We start from the raw sequence: 17,319 nt of genomic DNA, 5'->3' as shown, positions 1-17,319 counted from the left end.
GAGGAGCCATGGGCGGGGCCAGCAGAGGAGAGGCGGTCCGGGGGCGGGGGCGGCAGAGGAGAGGCGGTCGGAGGCGGGGCAGGCAAGGGAGAGGCGGTCCGGGGGCGGGGCATTCAGAGAAGAGGAGGCCCGGGGGCGGGGCTGGTAGTGGAGGAGGGTCAGGGGGCGGGGCTGGCAGAGGAGAGGTGACCTGGGGGCGAGGCCTGGAGGAGAGGCCTCAGCGGGGCAGGGCGGGGCGGGGCCAAGCCGGCTGGGAACCCGGTGGCAGGTAGACATGAGCGCTGTGGACCTTGCCCGTGTGGGCGCGTGTGTCCTGAAGCATGCGGTCACCGGGGAGGTGAGACCGGACGAGCGCAGGGCGGTGGGTGGGCCAATGGCATGCCGGCGGGCTTCGGGCAGTGGGGCTGGGGGCACGGTCCAGGCTTGCGCGGTGGGGGCTGGGGGCGCGGACGCGCGTGGGAGGTGGTCCAGCGGCGCCCCTCGCCCGCCCCGCGCAGGCAGTGGAGCTGCGGAGTCTGTGGCTGGAGCAGGCGTGCGTGGTGGCTGGCCTGCGGCGCTTCGGCTGCTCCGTGTGTCGCTGGATCGCACGGGACCTCAGCAGCCTCAAGGGGCTACTGGAGCAGCACGGCGTGCGCCTGGTGGGCGTGGGGCCCGAGGCCCTGGGCCTGCAGGAGTTCCTGGAAGGCGGCTACTTCGCTGGAGGTGTCTGTGCTCCCCTTCCCTCCTCCCATTGGAGCCCCGCCAGCGACCTTGAGACCCTTCCCAAGGCCATCCCTTCCTTGCCCAGGCCTGACCCTTCTCTCTCCTGGAGCTCCAGTCCTGTCTCCGCGGCTCGCCACCTGTTGCTGCTACCTGTGTCCCCCAGGCACGATGTCCCTCCCACGGGGACAGAGGCAGGGTCCAGTGGTGATGCTGGCCTTGAATCACCAAGGGTCTTTCCTGGGTGGCACCAAGCTCCCCACCTTCACAGGAGCCTGAAGGAGTATGGCTGGTCCAGGAGCCCACCCTGCTAACCCCTCTCCCTGGCACTCAGGATATGCAGGTCCAGACAAGTCCTGTGCCTCCCTTTCCCTGCCACCTCTGGGCCTCCACCCCTCCGCTACCAGTGGGAACACTCAGTCCTGCTCTGCCCCTGCGTCCAGGCGGGCAAGCAAGGGGAGCAGGGGCTGAGCGGGGCGGGCGGGCCCGAGCACACACCCGTGTCTTCTGCTTTCCAGAGCTCTACCTGGATGAGAGCAAGCGCTTCTACAAGGAGCTGGGCTTCAAACGGTGAGCGCCCGGGGGCCACGCCGCCTCCCATCCGCCTTCTCCCTGCTGCCCTCGTCCTGGGCGCGAGGCCGGGGCTTCCACTGCGCGTCGGTCCTCCCACAGGACTCTCTCTTGGGTGCTGGGGGTCTGTTACGGCTCTTGGTTAGGCTTCTCTCCCAACGTCTGCCCCCTTTCCGGCCACCTCGGGTGCTCGTGTTACAGTGGCGCCAGCTGAGCCAGATCACGGGGCTCGCCCGGCCTGGGGCCCGGCCCAGCCTCCCCCAACCTTCTGCGGGGCCCCAGCCTACTGACCCCCAGGCTGGCTGCCCCTAGCCCCGAGTCCCTGGGGAGACGGGTGAGGCCTGCTTGTGAGAATGCGGTGTGTGGACCTTGTAGAGACTGGGGCCAGGCGCTGGGCTAGGTCTTCACCGGTGAGCCAGTGCCCGGACCAGCCAGCTGTGTCTTCCCAGATACAACAGCCTGAGCATCCTGCCGGCCGCCCTGGGGAAGCCCGTGCGCGACGTGGCCCTCAAGGTCTGTGCCGGCCAAGGCTGGGTGGGACTTGGGGTGGGGCTCCCCTGCAGGGCTGACACCAGACCTGCCTCCCTCCTTCTAGGCCAGAGCCGTTGGCATTCAGGGGAACCTGTCTGGGGACTTGCTGCAGAGTGGCGGGCTGCTGGTGGTCCCCAAAGGTGGGCCGGGAACGGAGCGTCAGAGGCTGGCGCCTGGCTGGGTGGGGTGCCAAGGTCACATCCTCAGCTGGGAAGGTCTTGCTGAACTTGCTGGCATGTCCCCACCCTCTCCTCCTCCCTCCCTCGGGCTTGCTGGTCTCGTCGAGGCTTTTCTGTGCGGTGGCCCGGCTCTTGCACGGTGGCTTGGCTGGGTGGGCTGTGGCCACAACAGCTCACTCGTCAGGGTAACCAGGTGGGGTCACGACAGCCGGGACTGCCTCCCTCCTTCCGGCGCGCAGGGTGTCCTGACCGCCTCCTGCCGCTGCAGGTGGTGACAGAGTGTTGCTGCACTTTGTCCAGAAGTCTCCGGGAGACTATGTCCCCCGGGAGAGCATCTTGCAGGTCCTGGGGATTTCTGCGGAGGTCTGTACCAGCGAGTTGCCCCAGGTGAGCCTGGCCTGGGGAGCACGCCGCCCGCCAAGAGCAGCAGCTTCCCTGGGCTGAGTGCGGGGTGTGACCAGGTGCCTGGCTGCACCTTGCAGGGTGGAGGTACCTTTGTGTTCATGGCAGTCCAGGATGTCACTGTCCCCCCACTCTGCAGAGGGAAGCAGGATGAGGACAGTGGGGAACAGGGGCTGGGTGGCCAGAGGGGGTTGGCACAGTGGGGCCCTCCCCAGAGGGCGGGGGGCTGCCCGGGGCTCTAGCCTGTCCTCTCAGCCTTGGGAGGGTCGCAGTTTGTCCAAGGTGACCATAGCCAGCGTCAGTGTGGCTGTGCCCCGATAGAGGGGAGTGTCTAGCACTTGGGCCACAGACAGCTGCTTTGGACCCTGGGAAGTGCGGCTGCTGATGGCCCCTGCCGCGCCCCCAGTGTAGCGAAGAGGCATGCACAAGGTGAAGACCAAGGCCTCCGAGGGTCTGGGAGGCGTCTGCTGCCTTGAGCACTCCGGGAGCTGGATGGGAAGAACCTTTCTGGAATCTCTGGACTGGGGCACCAAACTCTGCCTGGGGCTCCGGTGACAATGAGCATTAAACTCGTTTCCGGGCAGCACGTCTTCATTGGCTCTGAGACCTTCGTCCTCGGCCCCCATCTCTGTCCATGCTGGTTTCCTCCCGGCCCGGCCCGAGGCCAGTCCTGGGCCCGCAGGCTGCCCTGGGAGGGGCCGGCAGAGGGGAGGAAATGGCCCTGCTGCTTCCCGAGCGCCTCAGGCCTTTGGCACCTGAGGGTCAGGGGTCGGAGGATGGACGCAGGGTGTGGGAGGTGAGGGTGCGGTCAGGGTCAGCGCTCATATTCGGTGGGTTTCCAGGGAGATGTTTCCGTGCAGCCGCTGGGGCGCGGGGGACAGTGAGGGGGCTAATCAGCTGGAAGGACCTTCTCCGATGAGATCTGTCATTTGTGCCCGCCTCCAGGTGGCCAGCCAGGGGAGTCTTGGCCTGGCTGGTTCATCCAGCGCCCCCACCCCCACACAGTTCCTTGCAGGGGGTTGGCGAGGAGGGCAGCGACAGGCACCTGGAACCTAGTGTCCCCAGCAGAATCCCCCCCCTGCCCCCCTGTGTTAGGGGCTCTTTGGTCTGGGTGGGTTCAGATGACCTTCTCAGTCCACCCCTCTACCTGCCCCCCGCCCAGGTCTGGGTGACTACGGGGGCCTCCCACCTTCCCCCCCCCACCGCGCCCCTTCAGTACTACTCTTGGGGGTCATTTAAAAACACCAGGGAAGTGCAGTGTCCCTTTGTGGTTTAACCCCGCCCGCCCTGGCCTCTAGTTACACAAAACCCCAAGTCTAGATTCTGAGCTGTGGCTCACCAGCCCCTCTGCCCACCTCCTGACCTCAGCCAGCTCCCGAGTCAGCAGCCCCTCCCCCCATCGGAACCGGTGGTCCCCGAGGGCCAGTGTCTGGGGGCGTCCTGGTCACTGCTGTGCCCGCGGCACAGAGACCCCGGAGGGACTCCCCGGGAGTGGCCCTCCGTCTCCAGAGTGCCCGGCTGCGAGCAGTCAGGGGTGCGTACAGACGCGACGCCGCCGCTCTCCCCGCCCCCCCCAAACAGACATGGCAGGTGGCTTCTTTGATGCGTTTACTTAGCTCAAGTCTGAAGCTCACAGACAGCTGAATGGGATGCTTTGGCGAGTGGGAGCAGACAGGTACACGCGTCTACAGGGCTGGGGCACCGTGCCCCTTGCCACGGGCACGGAGGGCACGGGGCAGTCACCACTCGCCCTGGGTGCGGGGGCGGCAGCCGCGCTGCGGGCCCCGCGCGGGGCCAGGACGTGTGTCGGCCTTGCCCGGCTGCTCCTGCTCCCTCGGAAGGGACGCCTGGTGTCTGGTGGCCGGAGGCCACGGGCCACGCCGTGCGGCTCGTCTACAGCTACCAGACGCGGCATCGCTCACGCGGGTGCATGGGGGTGCCCTGGGCGCAGTGGAAGGCGTCCGAGAAAGCCGCCAGGTTCTGCAGCGAGCCCAGCACCCTGCGGGTGGCCAGGGGCCTGAGCCAGCTTGCCCGGGCACTGGGGGTGGGCGCTGGGCGGGGGCCAGGGCATGTTGCACGTGGGGATGCAAGGGGCTACTTGCCTGTACTTCAGGGGGCTGTGCACGTCAGTCTTGATAGACTGTACGGCGAACTCAGGCCGGTATGACCCGCACCACACCTGTGGGTGCACAGGGGGGCGTGGCTGTGGGGGGGAGGGGCCGGCCTGGGGGGATGGGATGGAGGAATAAGGGGGCCCCTGAGGGGATGGAGGGTGGGCTGGGGTGGCAGCGACCTGCGTGCACTCTCATTTCTTTCTAGACACAGGGGGTCCCGCCTGTCCTGTCCCAGGCTGCCCCTTCTTGGGTGGGGGGAGGGGAGCCAGCTTTCCCACCCCATCCCCCCAGCTACACCTGAAGCCCTCCAGCTCCAGTCCTCTGCATCCTGGTCCTTTAGGAAGTCTTCCAGGCCGGCAAGTTCTGGTTCTGCCTGGCTTGCCCATTCAGGGTGCCCCCGGAAGTACCCCAAAGCTGAGGCCTTCCAGATGGTGCCCAGCTGGCGAGGAGGCAGGTGGGTGGGGATGTGGCGCCTACCTGGGCATAGTTGATGAAGAACAGCTGGTCGTAGGTCAGTTCCAGCCCCGGCAGCTGCTGGTCCCTGCCGCCTTCTGCCATCCACTTCAGGTAAGCCTGCGGACACCACACGGTACTGGGCCAGCGCCAGCCTCAGGTGCGGGCAGAACGGAGGGGCCGCAGCCTGCTCCTGCTGGGAGTCCTGCCTCAGCGCCTCAAGGCCCCCTGAGCACCATGGGCACAGGCGCTCCTGCCCTAAGTGCCCGGTGCCCATCTCCACGCCATACCACCTGGGCCCTAGGGCACTCCCCGCTCAGGCTGCCACCCCGTGCCCACCCAGAATGAGCCCCGAGGCTTGGCACCTCAGGCTGCAGGTACAGGGACGATGTCACGGCTGGAGGGGACGTGGTGAACGTCACTATCGTACTTGGGGGTGGACAGTGGCTGTCCCGGGGTTCGAAGGCTCAGCTAAGATCGGCGTGAAATGTGGGCAGCACAGCCAGGGGCCCACCCCACCAGGGCCAGGCTGGCTCCCCGGAGCACTGCTGCCTTCCAGAACAGACGCGGCAGGGTCCTGGGGTGTGCCTCAGACTGCGCAGGGCACGGTCTCTGCCTCACCAAGGCACCTGTCCCTCACGCCCATGAGGGGCCCCCACTTGGACCCACCTTATATGCCTGCCGCACCCCTCCGTTGTCGGCGATGTTTTCCCCGAGTGTGCTGAACCCGTTCACCTGCACGCGGGGCACAGGTGGTCGGGCGGCCGGGCTCCCCTGCACCCCCGGGGGCCGGGCCGGGTTGTGGGGTCCCGGCGGCGGCTGCGTGGCTGACGGCTTGCTCACGTTTTGGTGGCCGGCCAGGTCCCAGGAGTAGTTCTCATACTGGTGGATCATGCACTCCGACTGCTCCTGGAAGTGCTGGGCCGAGAAGTTGGTCCACCAATCCTGCATGTTGCCGTTCTTGTCGAAGTTCCGGCCTGGTGGGCACAGGCGGGCTGCCCACACGGCCCTGCCTGCCCCGCGCCAGCCTCACCGCATGTCCTCCCGGGAGCCCCAATATCTGGAGCTCGTGTGTGAGTGGGAAACGGGCCCCTGCAGGGCACCAGCCTGCTTGAAGGGTTGGCACAAGGCCACCGGGTCGGTGAGGCCTGGGAGGGTGGTCTACTGCGCCACCCCCAGGCCAGGGCCGGGGGTTTCCCATCCCAGGGTCTCAGAGGCACCGTGGTTTAGTGACCCTCGCCGTGATGTCCAAACTCTGTGAACCCAGGGTAAGGGGAGCATGTGGTCCTGGAGGACACGAGGCTGTCCTCAGAAGGCCCCGATGGCTGCGCCCTGTGGGGAAGCCAGCCTTCCTGGGTGGGGGGGCAGCTGGAGCCCCTGGGCCTGGTCACAGGCCACTAGAGCCAGGCAGGGGCCGCACCCCGTGGTGGGAGGTGGGAATGTCGGGTCAGCGCGTCTCTGGGCTGGAGTGACGCCAGCCCAAGACCTGGAGCTTGAGAAGTGCACGGACGGTGTCACTATCGCCAGTTCATGGGCCCAGGGGGAGAGCGGCCGAGCGCCCGCTCGTGAGGTGGGGTCAGGACCTGGCACTCGAGCCCTCATGCTCTCGCCTCCACGTCTCTGCCACTGCAGACCGGGGACCCAGCGAGGCCTCTCTGCCCTGGGCCTCAGTGTCCCCACCTGAATCGTGAAGGGCTCGGATGGACAGCTCCAAGCCCCTTGTGCCATGGCCCCCTTCTGGGGCTGCTGCTCCGTGGAGGGGGGAGGGGTGCCCTCCAGCTCTCCTACCGTTGTCATCAAAGCCGTGAGTGATCTCGTGCCCGATCACCATCCCAATGGCCCCGAAGTTCAAGGCCTGTGGCTGCTCCTTGCTGAAGAAAGGGGGCTGCAGGATCCCTGCGGGGAACACTGCCCGGACGGACGGGGTGGAGGAGATGTGAGCCGGCAACCCTCCTGTGTGCCAGGCCCCAGGCAGGCACCCCTGGGGCCCCTGCATCAAACCACACGCCCAGGAGGCAGGGTTGTGACCATCCCACGTTACAGACAAGACAATCCAGGCTCTGGAGGCGAGAGGCGAGGGCCAGCATGCAGCAGACCCAAGCCCCCCCATTCTCTGCTGCCCTCGGGACTGGGGTCTCCTGCCTCAGTCTCTAAAACCCGGCCCTGCCACTCAGGCAGAGGTGAGGAACCTCCCGGCAGGTAGGGTGAGGGGTGAGTCCCTACAGGTGGGGAGAGGTTCTCTCCTCCCGAGAACAGGCCGGAGGTGCCCCCCAGGAGGGGAGGGCTCTCCTCTGGCACTGGACGGGCTGGGGCTGGTCACAGAGGGGTCGCGCTTACCTATCTGGTTTCGGTTTGGGGAGTAGAATGCGTTCACCACGGCCGCCCCGATGATCCATCTGTGACACATGGGCGGACCCAGAGCTGGTGTCCTGGGGCCCTCCCTCCAGGCCCCCTCCGGCTGACCAGAGCCTCCACCCTTAGGGCCCACGTCCCAGTGGCCACACCAGGAGACCAGCATTGCCCACAGCCAGGGCAGGGTCTGGGCAATCCACGGATCCGAATCCCCCCTGGACCCAGGGCCCAAGGGCAGAAGGCACGGGGTGGGGCTCGGGTCAGACCTGGCTGCCCTTCCCCACCCGCCGGTTCCCACGTGCTGCCCCCACTCACAGGTTCTGGTCCACTTTCTCCCGAAGCTTCTTGAGGCTCCGCTGGGCACCAGCCTTGAGGTTCTGAAGACCATTTTCAAAGTACTGGTCCTCCGAGAAGTTCAGCTACAGGAGATGGGGTGGGGGTGGGGTGTCACTGCCAGGTGTGCAGGCCGAGGCGGTCAGGAGTGTCCGGGGACCGGCCTGGGGACCAGCTGGAGGTCCCGCATGAGGCCGACAGGCTGTGGTACAGGTGGTGGGGTTGGGGGGGGGCCAGTGCTGAGCACGTTCCTTCTCCCTCCGACCTCAGTTTCCCCATCTGTAACAGAGGGGACTCTGGAGCTGCCCACCCAGGGAGGTGGCCAAGACAGCACCACCTGCCAGGGCATTGAAGGCTTATGGTTCCCGGGGCCGGTTCGGGTCGGATCGGGTGGGGTGAGGGGCAGGTGGGGCTCCGCAGGCCCCCCTGGCCGGGGGTGGGGCGCACGTCAGAATACTCCTCGTCCAGGCGCGAGTTCTTCTCCTCCAGGATGTAGTCGGGGTACCCAATCTGCTCCCGGATGCTCATGGCCTGGGAGGACATTGGGACTGGTTGGGAGGCCCGGCTCTGCCCTCGCTCACTGCTGTGTGGGGCGGGGCTGAGGGATCTGGCCCCCCTGGCAGGCCGTGGGGGGGTTTATGGGGACAGGTGGGGACCAGCCCAGCCCGAGGCCAGACTTCCACCCGACAGCCAGCCAGGGGTCTGGGTGGCACACTTTCCACTTGACCTTCTGGCCCAGAGGGCCACAGCTGCGGCCACCCCAACTCGTCCCCAACGGTGCCGGCGGGTCCCCCAGACTTGGCTTCTGGTTCTGCCTCTGCCCACAGCCCCTTTCTGAGCAAGCAACCCCTGGCTTCGGGGTCCTCGTCTCTGAGGTGGGTGTGATGATGGTCACTCCCGTCCGGGCGGGAGCCCTGACCGTGGGGCTCTGGCTGCCTGCACACCTTCTCCTGGGCCTTCTTCTTGGACGCCTCGTCCATCCAGCCCAGCTCATCCAGGGTCTCCACGAACACCGCCCGCACCTTGTCAATGAGCGTCCTGACCTGGGAGGAGCACACGGCCCTCGTCCTGCTTGTCCGGCACTGGGCGCGCTGCAGGGGTCTGGTCCAAAGCCTCGTCCGCGCCGTGGGGTTGGGGCTGAGGGTGTGGAATGCTCCTCGTGGGGACAGGGGTCCTGACTGCAGGTCCTCCTCGGTGGGCCTCGCCCGCTCCTGAACTCACAGCCTGTACAGCTGGTCCCCTTTCCCAGACAGGCCTGGAGGGGTGGGGGTGGGGCCTCTGGCCTCCCCATGTGACAGGGGACCAGGAAACGTGTGCTCCCCAGTGCCCTTGGGCACACCCATGCTGCCGGTGGCCAGCAGGGTCCCTGCACCTGGAGCCAGGAGTCGCCCTGTGGGGGTTGGGGCTGGGACCCGTGCCCCCACCTCCCGTAGGGGGCATCCCTGTATGGAGGCCACGGGCAGTGTGAGCGCAGGGCACCCACCGAATCCTTGCTGTCTCTGGGAAAGGCCTCCCTGACGTAGAGGGAGCCCACGGCGCTCTCCATGTTGCTGTTGACGTAGCCGACGCATTCTCGCCAGCGCGCCTCCTCCACCGTCGTGCCATAGAGCACCTGTGCGGCCGGCGGCCACTCACTCACTCACGCACCGCTGCTCCCCATCCTCGGCCCGGGTGCCCCGCGGCCAGAGCGGGGCATGGATGAACTCGGATTCCCCGGTGAGGGCTGGCCGTGGCCGTGGGCAGGAGGGGCTGTGTGGTTTTCAAGGGCGGCTCCTCATCCAGGTTGGGAGTCTGGCCTCTGCCCCAGGGCAGAGGTAGGGCCCTGCTCAGCCCCAAGTGCCCCTTTGCCCCCTGTTCTGGCCACCCTGGCCTGGCTGGCCCGCCTGATTCTGACCTCACGGACGCCAACCCCATGCCAAAGCAGAGGCTGGCACTGACTCTGGGGCCCGGGGGACCACATCCAGCTCAGCTGCCAGCCATCAGCTGTCCGGGCCCGGATGGGTTTTCCCATCACCAAAGCCAAGACACTTGGCCAGCTGTGTCTCTGCCCGACCTGCCAAGGCAGACATCCTGACTTCCCCAACTTTCCCGGTGTGCTGGACTACTTCTGTCCGACCCATTTCTCCAACGAAGAACCACGGGGTCCATCTGACTCCCCTGCCCCTCAGGCCCCCTGTTCATACCTCAACTGTCTGCTGTTGGCACCTCCGTTTGCTGCTAATGCCCTGGTCCAGCCCGGCCCCCTGCCTGGACCAGGTGCCTGTCTGCACGGAGTCCATGCCCCCTCTGATCATGGTCTCAGCACAGCCACCGTGACTCCAGGGCTCCCTGGTGGGGCCCCTGCCTCTGCCCTGACCGCACCCCCACCCCCAGCAGCCAGAATGACCACGTAAGCAGGACACCAGCCTGCGGTTCCCACTCTCAACCCGCCGGCAGCTTTCAGGGCACACGTAATCCACGCTCTGTGCACTCCCACGATTGTGGGTCCCCACCCATCTCCCCCATGTGGCCCTGGGGTGTCCTGCCTTGGGAATCTGCCCCCAATCTCTTCATGTCTGGGTCATTCTCGCCTCAAGGTTTCCAGTGTCACCGTCACCAAGAGGCCGTCTCTGTCCTGTCCCTTCCTGTCATATCCTACTTGTTGCTTTTGAAAGAGCAGATCTCCAAGATGGTAGGTGTGGGCAGCCTCTTTCATGGCTCCGCCCCCAGGGTGGACCTTGGTGTTTGGCCCAGAGCAGGTGCGCAGCCCCACGAACTAAGTGGACAAATGACGGGACAGAGGCAGGAGCCGGCTCCGCGGGGCCCCGCTCACCTTGCGGTAGTTTGCCCTCGCGTCTTTGAATCGCTGACTCAGGCTACTGATGCGGTCCAGCACCAGGCGCCAGACCAGGTAGTTCTGCATGGTCCTGCGGGCAGGAGGCAGAGGGCGGGGCCTTCAGCAGGTGAGTGGAGCTGGCCCAGAGCGCGGATTTGTGGCCCTTGGTCCACGGCTGCATGGCAAGCAGGGAGCTCACCCCAAGCTGGGTGGTGGAGAAAGCCTCGAGGGCAACCTCCAGATACAGCCTGTCTGCTCCTAGATGCCCGACACGTCTCACGGAGGGCTCAGGTCTCTCACTAAGGTTCTGTGGCCACTAATATTTATCTGCCCGTGTCCCTCACGCCCAGAGGTCCTGCCCCGTGAGGAGAGGCTGAGGGAGTGGGGAGCTGCGGCCGAGACGGCGAGGCCTCCGGGGACCTTCCGGGGACCTCACCTGGCCGAGTAGACATCGATGATGCCTTCGAGGTTCTGGAGGTAGGGGATGCCGTAGACCACCACTTCTTCATTGGGCAGCAGTTTGATTTTGACAGAAGACAGCACAGATTGTATGAAGAGGGTCCAGTTAAACCCCTGGGAAGGAGGGCATGTGGGGAAGGGGGAGAGGACAGAGAGGTGGATGCGGCTCCTGGGCATCCAGGAAACCAGCTCCCAGCAAAGAATACTTGGGGAGTGAGAGGAAAGGCGCAGATGATCGAATCCCGGCTACGGGCAGGTGACACTACCACAGAGCCTACAGACTGTGCAAAGAGATTACGCCAGTGTATTTGAAAACCTGCGTGTGATGGGAAAATTCCTGAAAAAAACAGTTTAGCAATAATAAGAATATATAGAAATACAATAAATATGTATCTAATAAACATAAGAATAGTAGAAAACATAGTCTTATATGTAATAAACTGATCTTTAATTTAAAATATTCCCACATAGAAATTTCTAGACCCATCTGGCTTTTCTAGCAGATGCTGTCTTACATTTAAGGAAGACATACTGCCCATCCTACTCAACTTCCAAGGAAGAGAGAAAACTCTTCTCAATCTGATCTATGAGGCCAAGAAAAACTTTAATCCCCAAATAAGAATATCACAAGGAAAGAAGGTAACAGGCTAGTCTCATTTATGATCACAGATGCAAAAATCCTATGGAAAATATTAGCAATTAGGATTTATCCACACCTATATAATATGGATAATACATCACAACCAAATTTGATTTATTCAAGAAATTCAAGTTTGGTGTGTAAAATTTGAAAAATCAAATCATGTAATTCACCGTGATAACTCAATAAAGCAGGAAAATGACATCCTAATTAAAAAAAATTTTTTTTGAGAGAGAGAGGGATAGAGAAAAAGCACAGGCAGGAGAGGGGAAGACAGAAAGGGAGACACAGAATCCAAAGCAGGCTCCAGGCTCCGAGCTATCGGCACAGAGCCCAACGTGGGGCTCGAACCCATGGACTGTGAGATCGTGACCTGAGCCGAAGTCGGACGCTTAACCAACCAAGCCCCCCAGGTGCCCTGATCACATTATAATTTCAATGGATGAGGAATAGAGGCATTTAATAAGTTTTGCCATCTGTTCACGATAAAAAGTCCTAGCAGACCAGAAATAGAAGGTAAATCCCACAATCTGGTGCAGGGAATTTACATGCAGCAGCAGCAACAAAAAGAAAACTGTCCACAGCAGACCGACGTAGAAATGAGACAACGCTGCATGTTTTTCTGAGGAAGGGAACAAGACATCTACTCGCATGTCCGAGTGTCCCTGTCATCTCAATAAGTAAATGACATAAAGTCAGTAAGGGTTTGAAAGGGAAGAAATGAAACTCGCTGTTCACAAAGGACTGGATTTCGTGTGCACAAAGCCCTGAAGGCCCCGCAGGTGAAGCATCGGAGCTCACGTGTGCACAGAGTCAGCTTGCGTGTGCATGGAGTCAGCTTGCCGTGTCTGAGTCTCTGCACACGAGCAGCAAAGAATCCGAAGGTACATTATACAGCAAGACCTTTCGTAAGGCGTCAAAAACCCGAAGGGCTAAGAACAAGTCTGTCGGAAGATGAAGGCATCTTCGGAGGACCTTTCATGCACTGCAGTGGGGACAGCAACTCTGTGCAGTGACTTCGAGGGGAGGGTGGGGCGTATCTGCTGATGGTGGACGTATGTAGGCTCCGTGGCCTGGCCATCTCCTTCCCAGGTGCACGCAGGGGCACCCCGAAACACATGCACGTGCATGAGCATGGCCACGTTATTCAGAAGAGTCTGGAGCGTGATGTGGCCCAGAGTACAGCAGGGGCGCCTGGGGGTTCAGTCCGTTGAGCATCTGACTTGGGCTCAGGTCACGATCTCACGGTTTGTGAGTTCGAGCCCCGCGTCGGGCTCTGCACTGACAGCTCAGAGCCTGGAGCCTGGAGCCCGCTTCCGATTCTGGGTCTCCCTCTCTCTCTGCCCCTACCCCCACCCCACCCCTCCGGCGCTCTCTCTCTCAAAAAAAATATAAACATTGAAGAAAAGGGTACAGCAGGGGTGCAAACCACTGTGTTCTCACAACTGACTGCAGCGGTCAGCATGGGTGGCCCGGGGAGATGCGGGTGACACGTCTCACCTACAAAGTGTAGGACGGGAGGAGCCCAGTGCAGGTGAGAGAACTATTCGCTCCGATGGGGAGGTGTCAGCAGTGGCTTAGGCTCTGGTCTGAGCAAGGGCTGTGTGTGTGGACATGTGCATGTGGAGGCAAGCCTAGGTCTACACCGGACGGCCTGAAGCCTGGCTTCCCCGCTGCTCCCCGGGGCCGCTTCTGCGCCGCGTCCACTGGGCTTCTCGCCTCTTCCTACCCTCCCCACATGTAGTACATCTGCAGACCCTGCTGGCTCTGTCTTCCGACGAGATCCGGAGGCGGCCCCTCTCACCGCGTCTGCTAACGCCTGTCCCCACCTGCCACCATGGACCTGGTCCTCAGTGCGAGTCACGTCTGTGCCCCAAAGCCCCTCACGCAGCATCCGAGCCAGTGCCCCAGAGGAGGCCCGGCATCGTCCACCTCTTCACCCGCCATGCCTCATCTGACCTTCGGTCACCTTGCAGCCCCTGCCCCACGACCTCGCCCTTGGCCGCCCCGCTGTTTGGGCCACAAGCCCCAGACAGCCCTCCTCCAAGACCTCCTCTCACACCTCAGCCCCTTGGCGCCGCCCCTCCTGGCTGACGTTGCCCCACCCCCTCCCTGCTCTCTGCGAGCTCAGTCCTCCCCATCTGCGCTGCATCCCCCCACCCTCCGCCTGCGCTCAGTCCCCCCCACCCCCACGCCGCAGCACAGACATGAGGCGGAGATTGCCTGTCTGGTCACTGATGGAGCCGGAGCCGGAGTGGGGCCTGGTCCCCCACGGGCCCACTGGGGGCTGGCTGGCTGTTGGGCTGGGTTGAGGGGTGGGTCAAAGCAGGTGGCCACCGGGAGCAGGTGCCAAAGAAGAAGACAGGATCTAGGGGCCATAGAGCCTTCTGGAACACCAAGTGCCATGAGCCCTGGGCAGGAGTCTGCCAAGTTCTCCTGCTTTGTTCTTTGGCTCCAGACACTCGGGTTTCCTGGGCAGGAGTTAGGGGCTTTAGTGTCCAGCCCGCCCTGTCCTCTGCCCTAACCTGGCTCTGTCCTCGCCCACGCCTCCGCCCCCTTACTCGGGCCTCTGCTTAAGTCTGGTGTGGCCACCGCTGTGTTTCTGTCGCTCTTGCGGGAGGCCCTGGACAAGCTGGTGGCTCCGGGTGGTCAGCCGAGTGTCTGGCCTGGGCTGCTCCTCCCCAGCCCCCTGGGCGGAAGGCCTGGCCAGTGGAGGGAGGGTCTGGGGGTTTGTGGGGGGGCAGAGTCCTGTAGGGGTTCAGAGCAGGCCCTGGGGATAGAGTGCCCGGGGCAGGGATTGGCCGGGCTCTGGCGAGTCTCCTGCCCAGGAAAGCGGGGTCCTCGCTGTGCCCACTGCACAGATGCGGTGGCCTGTGTGGCCAGCACCTGCCATCCCAGGGTGAGTGTTCCCCCCCCCCCCCCTCAGGATGACCTCCATGCGCATCTCTCTGAGGCCCGGCGGTGGGAGGCGGGGCCGGGCACTTACCTTCAGACCGAACTTGCTCTGGAGCTCGGCCAGGCCCATCCTGTGGTACAGTGCGGTGACGTCGTGCCTCTCCTCCTGGGGGGCCGTGGCCTGCACGGGAAGGGGGGGCCCGGTGGTCCCACGGGCCGCACCGCCGCCCCACCCCCACCCCGCCCCGGGCGCGGCCTCACGTTTGCCAGCTGCGTCTCCAGCTCCAGCACCTGCGCCATGTCCTCCCGCACCAGGGAGCTGTTCTCAGGGAGCTTCATGTCCGCCCGCAGCATCGCGGCCACCGACGTCATGAACTGCAGGTAGGCGTCCCGCACCTGGGCCGAAGGGCGCAGTTCACGGTCTGGCCTCTGCCACGGCCACCAGGACTCCCGGGGCTCTTGGTGGGGGTGGGGCTGGGCCTAGGATGTGCCGCAGAACCCCTGGGGGCCCAGGGCTGGTCCAGGGCTGTCAGATGCCAGGGTTAAGGGTGGGCTGCTCTAGCCAGGCTTGACTCAGCCAGAGGGTCGGGCAGTGGGTCCTGAGGGTCTGTACCCTGCTGGACCTGCCTTCTCCGTGCCTCATCCTGGGAGGGAGGGGCTTTCCTCCACCGAGGCCACGCCCCCGCGTCAGGCCGGCCCCGCCCCCAGCCAGTCCAGGGCCGCAGCTGCCCGGCCTGGCTCTTTCAGCTCAGCTAGCCCACCCCGCCTTCTTCTGTCAGTCACACACGTCCGTGTCCCTGTCCAGGTGACCCTGTCCCGCTCCTGGCTGGACCATCTTTCCCGGCCCAGCTCACAGCCCGCCTCCACCAAGAGGCCCACCATCCTGCTTCCTGGCTATGGGCCATTTCACAATGGCTCTTGCCTCTGCCCCAGCTTGCTGCTGTCTGCTCCTCGTGTCCCTCCCTCCTGGGTCAGCAGCAGAATGGTCACGAGAGCAGGCCCTGTGCTCAGGGGGCCTGAGTTCAGGTCTCAACGGGCCCTACATAGTAGACCAGCAGTGTGGACCGCAGTCCTCACTGGTGAGAAGGGTGTGGGCCGAGCCTGTCCCCACGTGTGGCACATGCTGTTTAGGGACAGCCCCTTTGATGGTGATGATGAAGGCTGTGCTTCTCTTATCCACAGCCCTCAGAATGCCCCGCAAGCCTTCGCAGAGGCTGCTGGGGGTGGGGAGCCAGGGGCAAGGGGCCACATGGGCAGGCGGGGGACGGGGGGGGGTTGGGCAGCAAAGTGCCTGAGGGCCCGGGTCCCACCCCACTCACCTTGTGGTTGCTGCCTTCGTTGAAATAGAATTCCCGGGATGGCATGCCCAGGGTGGGCTGGTCTATCTGGAGACACAGGGGGTGTGACCCTGGGCGAGGAGCCGGGGGCCGCACAGCCCGGCTGAGGAGGACAGCAGCTCTCTCCACGCCCCCCGAACTGTGCCCAGTGCACGGCTCCACCCGGAAGGGGGCCGGCTGGCGTGTGCGGACACCTGGCGCCCTGGCCCTGCTCTGGGAGTGACGGGCGGACGGCCCCGGGGGCCACACTGTAGCGTGTGCTGACCAGGTGACCCAAGGGTGCGGGCTACGTGCAGGGCCTCCCGGCACCCTCGTCCTCCCTGCCAGGGGTGGTCTCGCTGTGGCCAGCAGTGGCTTTCTGGGGTCAGTTTCCGTGCCCTGGCGCCAAAGGCCTGGACACACGGCTCGGCACGCAGCTGACACCCTGGGCAGGACACGGGCGAGAGCAGGGCCCTGCAAACGCCCCGGGGCTCACCCGCCCCCTGGCAAGCCCTGCGAGCGCCCCCAGCCAGGTTCTAGGGACCCGCCCCCCGCCCCCCTAGCGGCGCATACGTAGATGACATGCCGGCTGGAGTTCTGGTCGTCGCTCCAGATGAACAGGTCGATGAGGACGCGCCTGTTGAACTGGGTGCTCATCAGGGCCAGCTGCTGCTCCAGCTCCCACCTGGGGCCTGGGGGGCGCCTCATGCTGGAGACCCTCGGGGCTCCCGGGGCTCCCGGGCCAGACCCTCAACGGACTGTGGACCACGGCCTCCTAAACCCAGCACTCGGGGGACATGGGGGACCCCTGCCCGGCTCGAGGTGGCAAGCACACCCACCCCAGCGCTAAGGACCTGCTTGGGGACAACAGGGCCGGGGATCGCCACACACCCGCTGCCCCCAGTGCCCCGCCACCACGCCCTGGGTCTGGGAGGTGACTGCCCCCAGGGGCTGGAGGGGTTGCCCTCTGCAGAGCTGGGGAGCCCGCCGGCAGGCCTCGGCCCAAGGAGCCGCAGGTGTGTCCCCTGCCCACGGGGCGAGGCTGCCGCCCGGCCCGGCCACACCTGCGCTCTCGCCCCACTTGTCCACGGCCACTGGCCAGCCTCCCAGCACGTCCAAGATGTTCAGCAGTGGCTGCGAGTCTCGTTTTTCTATGACGCCTGAGAGGGAAGGGGGGGTCACTCGGCCCAGACGCCCACCTTCACCCTTCACATGGACCCAAGGGGCCGCCCGGCACACGGGGATGGGGAAGGGCCTGGGAGGAGCAGAGATGATGCAGGTGATGGGGCCTGGGGACTGTGACCGACGCAGAAGTGCTGGCAGGACACGGGGCATAGGAGGGGGACAGGCAACCGGTGGTTGGGGAGCCAGGCCGCTGGAGGGCCTGGGGACACTGCGCATTAGAGGGTTCCAGCCCGTGGCTCACGGGTGCTGCACGGGTGTGGGGCGCCAGCCTGTGGCTCAGGGGTGCTGCACGGGTGGGGGGCCAGCCCGTGGGTCAGGGGTGCTGCATGTGTGGGGGGCCAGCCCGTGACTCAGGGGTGCTACACGGGTGTGGGGT

The 17,319-nt window shown here is 64.6% G+C and overlaps 2 protein-coding genes across 4 annotated transcripts in view; one reads left to right on the top strand and one right to left on the bottom strand.

Annotated features, from left to right (window-relative positions):
• The first annotated feature begins 217 nt into the window (after positions 1–217).
• On the top strand, positions 218–2,967 carry PRXL2B (peroxiredoxin like 2B). The gene is made up of 7 exons (XM_029947836.1): positions 218–337; positions 498–702; positions 1,218–1,269; positions 1,719–1,782; positions 1,865–1,940; positions 2,248–2,366; positions 2,788–2,967. Exons 1-7 carry the CDS (start codon positions 275–277, stop codon positions 2,812–2,814), a joined length of 606 nt encoding a protein of 201 aa, XP_029803696.1. The 5' UTR covers positions 218–274; the 3' UTR covers positions 2,815–2,967.
• Positions 2,968–3,976: 1,009 nt separating this feature from the next.
• The window catches only part of MMEL1 (membrane metalloendopeptidase like 1), a 28,951-nt gene continuing 15,608 nt past the window's right edge, over positions 3,977–17,319 (bottom strand). For 2 of the 3 annotated variants that reach the window (XM_029949642.1, XM_029949643.1), the window contains 18 exons: positions 16,823–16,918; positions 16,332–16,450; positions 15,762–15,827; positions 14,704–14,838; positions 14,534–14,623; positions 10,885–11,021; positions 10,446–10,539; positions 9,117–9,245; positions 8,578–8,676; positions 8,081–8,164; positions 7,616–7,719; positions 7,286–7,344; positions 6,737–6,856; positions 5,792–5,925; positions 5,618–5,683; positions 4,973–5,068; positions 4,484–4,560; positions 3,977–4,380 (listed from right to left, as the gene is read on the bottom strand). In XM_029949642.1, the coding sequence (XP_029805502.1) occupies positions 4,281–4,380; positions 4,484–4,560; positions 4,973–5,068; positions 5,618–5,683; positions 5,792–5,925; positions 6,737–6,856; positions 7,286–7,344; positions 7,616–7,719; positions 8,081–8,164; positions 8,578–8,676; positions 9,117–9,245; positions 10,446–10,539; positions 10,885–11,021; positions 14,534–14,623; positions 14,704–14,838; positions 15,762–15,827; positions 16,332–16,450; positions 16,823–16,918 (1,805 nt within the window). In that variant the 3' untranslated portion in view covers positions 3,977–4,280. The remainder of the gene's footprint in view (positions 4,381–4,483; positions 4,561–4,972; positions 5,069–5,617; positions 5,684–5,791; positions 5,926–6,736; positions 6,857–7,285; positions 7,345–7,615; positions 7,720–8,080; positions 8,165–8,577; positions 8,677–9,116; positions 9,246–10,445; positions 10,540–10,884; positions 11,022–14,533; positions 14,624–14,703; positions 14,839–15,761; positions 15,828–16,331; positions 16,451–16,822; positions 16,919–17,319) is intronic. The other variant, XM_029949644.1, reaches the window with a different exon arrangement.

Source organism: Suricata suricatta, chromosome 8, assembly GCF_006229205.1.
Source record: "Suricata suricatta isolate VVHF042 chromosome 8, meerkat_22Aug2017_6uvM2_HiC, whole genome shotgun sequence".
Classification (NCBI taxonomy): domain Eukaryota; kingdom Metazoa; phylum Chordata; class Mammalia; order Carnivora; family Herpestidae; genus Suricata; species Suricata suricatta.
Note: the sequence above shows the minus strand (reverse complement) of the source record. Positions and strands in the feature narration are given on the sequence as shown.

Coding starts and splice junctions, on each gene's coding strand:
- PRXL2B (XM_029947836.1), top strand. CDS start 275: ATGAGCGCTGTGGACCTTGCCCGTGTGGGCGCGTGTGTCCTGAAGCAT. Junction 1,783..1,864: donor TGCGCGACGTGGCCCTCAAG/GTCTGTGCCGGC, acceptor CCCTCCTTCTAG/GCCAGAGCCGTTGGCATTCA. Junction 1,941..2,247: donor GCTGCTGGTGGTCCCCAAAG/GTGGGCCGGGAA, acceptor CTGCCGCTGCAG/GTGGTGACAGAGTGTTGCTG.